The sequence below is a fragment of the Gracilinanus agilis genome, chromosome 1, assembly GCF_016433145.1.
Source record: "Gracilinanus agilis isolate LMUSP501 chromosome 1, AgileGrace, whole genome shotgun sequence".
Classification (NCBI taxonomy): Eukaryota; Metazoa; Chordata; class Mammalia; order Didelphimorphia; family Didelphidae; genus Gracilinanus; species Gracilinanus agilis.
The window spans coordinates 200002125-200008124 of record NC_058130.1 but is presented as its reverse complement, the minus strand read 5'-3'; the positions used below and the strand labels follow the sequence as shown (position 1 = coordinate 200008124).

General features: G+C 35.8%; 1 protein-coding gene across 1 annotated transcript in view; it reads right to left on the bottom strand.

Moving 5' to 3' along the window:
- PCSK5 (proprotein convertase subtilisin/kexin type 5) overlaps nucleotides 1–6000 on the bottom strand; it is a 593358-nt gene that overhangs the window by 448676 nt on the left and 138682 nt on the right. Inside the window, exon 5 of the mRNA XM_044678618.1 lies at nucleotides 3152–3228. Within this exon, the coding sequence (XP_044534553.1) occupies nucleotides 3152–3228 (77 nt within the window). The remainder of the gene's footprint in view (nucleotides 1–3151; nucleotides 3229–6000) is intronic.

The window sequence follows — 6000 nt, the reverse complement described above, 5'->3', positions numbered from 1 at the left end:
CTCTCTCTCTCTCTCTCTCTCTCTCTCTCTCTCTCTCTCTCTCTCTCTCTCTCTCTCTCACACACACACACACACACACACAGCCTGCTTTGGATCATTGTTCAAAATGGCTTGAAAGCTGGTTGGCATAGTGGATAGAATGCCAAGCAGGAAAACCTGGGTTCAAATCTGACCTCAGACATTTTCTAGCAGTGTAACCCTTACAAATCATTTAACCCATTTTTTATCTAGACCTTCTGTCTTTGAGTTGTTTCTAGGACATAAAGAAAGGGTTAAAAAAAAGAAGAAAACAAAAAAGAAAACAAAATGACTTGAAAAACAAGGTTTTTGGAGTTAGTGGCTAAGTGACTCAGCAGATGATTCACTGAGCTTGGAAAACCCAAGTTCAAATCCAACCTTAGACATATACTAGCTGTATAATCCTGGGCGAATCATTTAATCTCTATTTGCCCAAGTTTCCTTAACTGTAAAGTGGGGATGGTAACAGCCTCTATATCCAATAATTGTTGAGAGGATCAAATGAGGTGATTGTGAAATGCTTAGCACAGTACCTAGCACATAGTTGGCCGTTAATAAGCACTTCCTTTTAAACCTTGAGTTAATGCTTTCTCAATTTTTTTTTCTTAACCAACAACCACTGATGACATGACTAGTCCATAGAACCACCATGTTGAAATTTATCAGCTGTACCTTGCTTGCTTATTGAAAATTTCACATACTTTTCTCCAAAAAGAATTTACGAAATAGGTTCAGAAAAACAACTGCTTGATCACATGGGTCGATGGGGATATGATTGGGGATATTGACTCTAAATGATCACCCCAGTGCAATTATCAATAATATGGAAATAGGTCTTGATCAATGACATGTAAAACCTAGTGGAATTGCACATTGGCTACAGGAGGGGGGGTGGTAGGAGGGGAGAGAAAGAACATGAATCATGTAACCATGGAAAAATTTTCTTAATTAATCAATAAAATTTTTTTTTTTTAGAAATAGATTCAGATAAGTCATTTCACATGATTTGAAAATACCACCTTTCCTTCCTCAGGGTGTGTATATCTGGTGCTTCCTTAAAGCATTGTAAAATAGACAATCAGGATTTTTTATAGAAGCTACAGGGTCACCAGCTTTCAATTGGGTCCTTGTCTATGTTGCTTCAGGAACATTCTAGAAACCTCTATTTCTATTACTTTGCATATTAGTCCTTTCACCAGTGACACATGATTTGTAGCACTCATTTAGCTTCTACTGTCAACAATCTCTGCAAGTTTTCTGCAACTAGTTTGTTGTGGCTTTCTGTGAAAAGTAAGATAAACCATATGTGTGTACACAATTCCTGAAGTGATATAGCTTCATTCAAATTTATTGGACTAGTGCATGTTTATTAGCTAAGGCAATTTCCTCTAAAGAAAAGGCAAGTATTCATATTCACTATAGGAGATGGAATGTTTAAAAAGATGTAAGAGTTATGCATAAACTATCCTTGCCACTGCTTCCAACATCCCAAAACAAGACATAGACATGAAAAATCCAAATGAGAAAGCCCAGAGCAGAGCATAATCGTCTTGTCCAAAACATTCATAATGGTAAAAACCAAACCAAACAACAGCACACACACACACACACAACTTTGTGTGAAAGTATTATAATGAATACAAAGATTCCTTAAACAATTCAAGTTAGATTAGAATAGCAACTCCTTGAATGAGTTTTTTTTTCATTGTTTTTCTTTGTATTCTCAGTGCTTTCCATGGTGCCTAACACAAAGCAGACAACTGATAAATGCTTCTTGATTGCTTTATTATTTTAGACAAAAATTAGCCCAAAACAAATGACTAAATAAAAACAAAAAGTACCTTAAGATAATCTGCAAAATGATCATTCATTTTTGTTTCTCTTTTAACATAATTCTTTTGCTAATAAAGAAATGCATAGGAAATGAGTAGGCTTTCTGGGATGGGGCTGTGGTCTGTATGCAGACAAAGTGTGAGACCCTTACATTAGCCTCGGGCTTTTCAAGCACTCCAGTAACTGATATCTGGTGGAACTTCAGCTCATCATCATTCTGGTACAGAGCAAAGAACACTGACTTAGCAGGCCCTCTGTCACACACTATCTGTGTGACCTTGAGTCAATCATGGAATCTCCCTGGGATTCAGTTCCTTCATCTATAAAATGAGAATTGGACTAAATGATGTAAATGTCACTTCCATCTCTAAGTCTATCATCATGTGAGCCAAATGCAGTGGGGGAGACTTTAGCATAATGGGGAAAAGAAGAGAAAGAACAGGAAAATAATCTTTAAAAAATACATAATGCCAAAAAAAGTGGACCAATAAATAATCTGCTCTAACTTACTTTTCCCCTAAACAGCCAGTGTGACATTTGTAGTCCCCTACAAGGATCCTACTTGGTTTGGGCCACGGTCTTCTTCAGGGCTGAATAGCTATATAGATATATAGTAACTCTGGCATACAAAGTGAAGCCTACTGGTCGACGAAGAAAGGGTTTAGTTGTTGGTGGTGAGGCATGGAGGGAAATAATTTAATTGCTTTGGAAAACATCCAGTGTGGAATCTCCTGTACTGATAGAGATCATCCACTTGTCTATAACTCAAGTAGTCTTAGAGTAGGAGTTCTTAAAATTTTTTTGTGTCATGGACTCCACTGCTGAAGCCTCTTGACTTCTCAGAATTAAGCTTTTGAATGCATAAAATGTAATATAAGAGAAATCAACTATATTGGGATAAAGATGTAATTTTTTTCCCCATCTTAGTTCATGGATTCCTTGAAATCTATACTTGGACCCAGGGAGGTCCATTGACCTGAGGTTAAAACACCCTGTTTTACAGAGTCACATGTGGCACCAGGAGGTTAAGAAATTCTATTGCATCCTTCTGTTCAGTGAAAAGTTTTATATTCCAAAGGCCTATGACAACAGTTTTGGAGGCAAAACTTGGAGCTAGATCTTTCTGACTCCAAGACCATCCCCCTAATCCCTATGCTAATCTACCTTTCTAAGATGAAGATTCATCACTGTTTATTTCAGAAGGCTCCTCATGAAAATACTTCCCATATAATGAGCAGAAGGGCAAAGTTCTACTTGAAGCAGGCAAATGTCAAAGACATCCCCTGCTCTCAGGCCTTACTTGTTCTCATTGCTGGCATCATAGCGAGGCATTGGGTCGAAATCATTCCCATTCACATCGAAACTTGCCTGAGAATCCTGTAACCAACAGAAGAGAAAGGGAGAAAAAGAAAGATGGAAGCTCATTAATTAGCCATTAACAAACTAGGTTCGTGCTTTCTCTAACAAGATCCTACATGTGAATAATTAGGTTAATCAACATTCTCATGGTTGAGTGATGACAGATTATTTTAGGAAAGGGTAGTTATTTTCCTTCATGCAGGGAGGACCAATATTATATAGGCAAGACATGATAAGCTAAGCTGGAGCTGCTCTACTATTTTAAACGGCTTTTTGAAAAATCCTAGTGCCTCTCTTAGAAATCACTATAGTCTTTATCTGCCCATCTCACTATCCCTAGAATTAGTTATTTACCTCTGTCTTTGTCTATGTACTTCATTCTCACCTACAAGTCCATTTTTTACACTCCTAAATTGCTTCCCTCTCAAAAGTCTCTAAGATTTCAATACTTCCAACTTGCTGAAATCTTACTTCCTTGAGGTAATTTTCCTTGTCAAAAAAGAAACAAAAATAAATTCCCAGTCTTCCAACTCTCAACATCCTTACCTTATTCTCTGAGGTCAGGAACTCTGCCTTATCTGAAGTTTATATTGCCTTCAGGCCTAGAACAGTGCTCTGGACCCAGTAAATGCTTAATAAATGTCTATTGACTTGAACTAAGCATGCAACTAACTCAATATACTGCAAAGGCTATAAAATCGCAAATAAGGGATATGCTAAATAAAGTTTGCCCATAATTATCCATTAAGTTAGATCCCTTTATAACCACTACTTAGCAAAATTTATTAGCCTATTTTTAATACTACACACTATAAAGGAAAAGTTAATATACTTTAAAAATAAGAAAATAATTTATTTTTTGAAAATAATTTATAATAGCGGCTCTTTTGCTGGTGGCAAAGAATGGGAAATTGAGTAGGTGCTCATCAATTAGGAAAGAGCTAAGGAAGTTATGGTATATGAACGTGACATTATATATTATGCTGTAAGAAATGATGAAAGTGATAGTTTCAGATACACTTGGAAAGACTTGTAGGACCTGATGCAGAGGGAAGTGCACAGAATCAGGAGAATAATAGAAAGACAACAATGTTGTAAAGACAACTTTAAAAGACTTGAGAACTATGATCAATGGAATGACAAATTATGATTACAGAGCACTCGTGATGAAACATGATACCTACCTCCTTACAAAGAGACTCAGTACTGAGAGACATACATTACATATGTGAATATGGCAATTATGGGAGTTTGTTTTGCTTAACCATACCATTTTTGTAACAGAAGTCTTTGTTTCCTTTTCTGGTGGGAAGAAGAGAAAGTAGATTTTCGTTGATAAAAAAATAAAATTTAATTTCAAATAGTTTATGTTTTAGACTTCACTAATTCATACTCTCTTTACTCTTTTCCTGTTCATTTGTCCAAATTTATGAGATAACATAGGTGCCATATTGCATAAGTAAGGTAAAAACAAATTTGATTTTTTAAAAGAATGATCATATGTTCTAATCAAGTAAAATATGATTATGTGGGCTTTAGAATAATTCAAGTTTCCGTTACTAAAGATTTCCACCCCAAATTTGTAAAAAACAATTCTAAACTTTCCTACATATTATAAATACTTGTACTTTAAAATGTTGATGAAAATTCTTTTTTAAAAAATTTGTAGTTGCTATTGTAAATATTGTTTGTTTTTGCCATCACACAAGGATTCTCTAGCTGAAAATAAACTCTAGCCCAACCATAAACTCCTATCTAGGCTGTGTGACAATCTAATTAATGTGGCAACAAGTGTCCTCTTGACATAGTAAGTCTTTTCATGTCTTCAGTGTTCAAAATCATCACCTCCAATGATTACAGTTAGCAGTGATTTGCATTGCTCTGGGGGGTTTTTACACAAGTAAAAAAAAGGGGAAAATTGAATATACTAACCAGATTAATAAGATTAGGATAAAGTCATTTGGGGGTCAAAGTGGCATAATGTAATGACTGATGAACTCGGAGCCATCAGAGTTTAGACAAGTCACTTCCTCCTCTTTGGACCTCCATTTTTGCTTCTGTAAAATGATATATTTGGACTAGATGGCATCAAAGATCCCTTTCTGCTCTAAATCTTTGAATCAATGATATATGACCTTGTCCAAACAAAGCAACAAGATGGAGATGGAAATAAAAAACACTGCTGGGACAAAATGTTTCATGTCCTTACTCTTTTGCTAACTACATGCCTGACTGAAAGGGACTTTTCTGAAGTTTTCCAGATTGGAGGGGGTAGCCTCGAGTTTCTTGGGTTTCAGTTTATTCATCTATAACATAAGGAGGTTGTACTAGATGATCTGTCATTTAAAAAGATGGCCATCATTTAATTATTTATATATGCATATATATAGGTTTGAATTAGATGGTTTTCTGTTTCTTTCTTCCTCAAGGAAATCAACTGATTAATTTTATCATACTCCTTGGAGATGAGTCATTATTATTATTTCTAGTTTCAAGGAAAGGGGAGAGATCAGACCTCAAAGGATGCAACTAAGAACAATGGGAAACACAGCAGCTAGTGGCATAGTATATAGAATGCTAGACCTAGAGTCAAAAAGACTCATGTGGCCTCAGATACTGATTGTGCGCTCCTGGGTAAGTCACTTAACCTTGTTTGGCCATTTCCTTCTCTGTAAAATGTACTGAAGAAGGAAATGACAAACTACTCCAGTACCTTTGCCAAGAAAAAAATCTCAAATGGGATTACAAAGAGTCAGACATGAATTAAAACAACTGAACAACAACAACAAC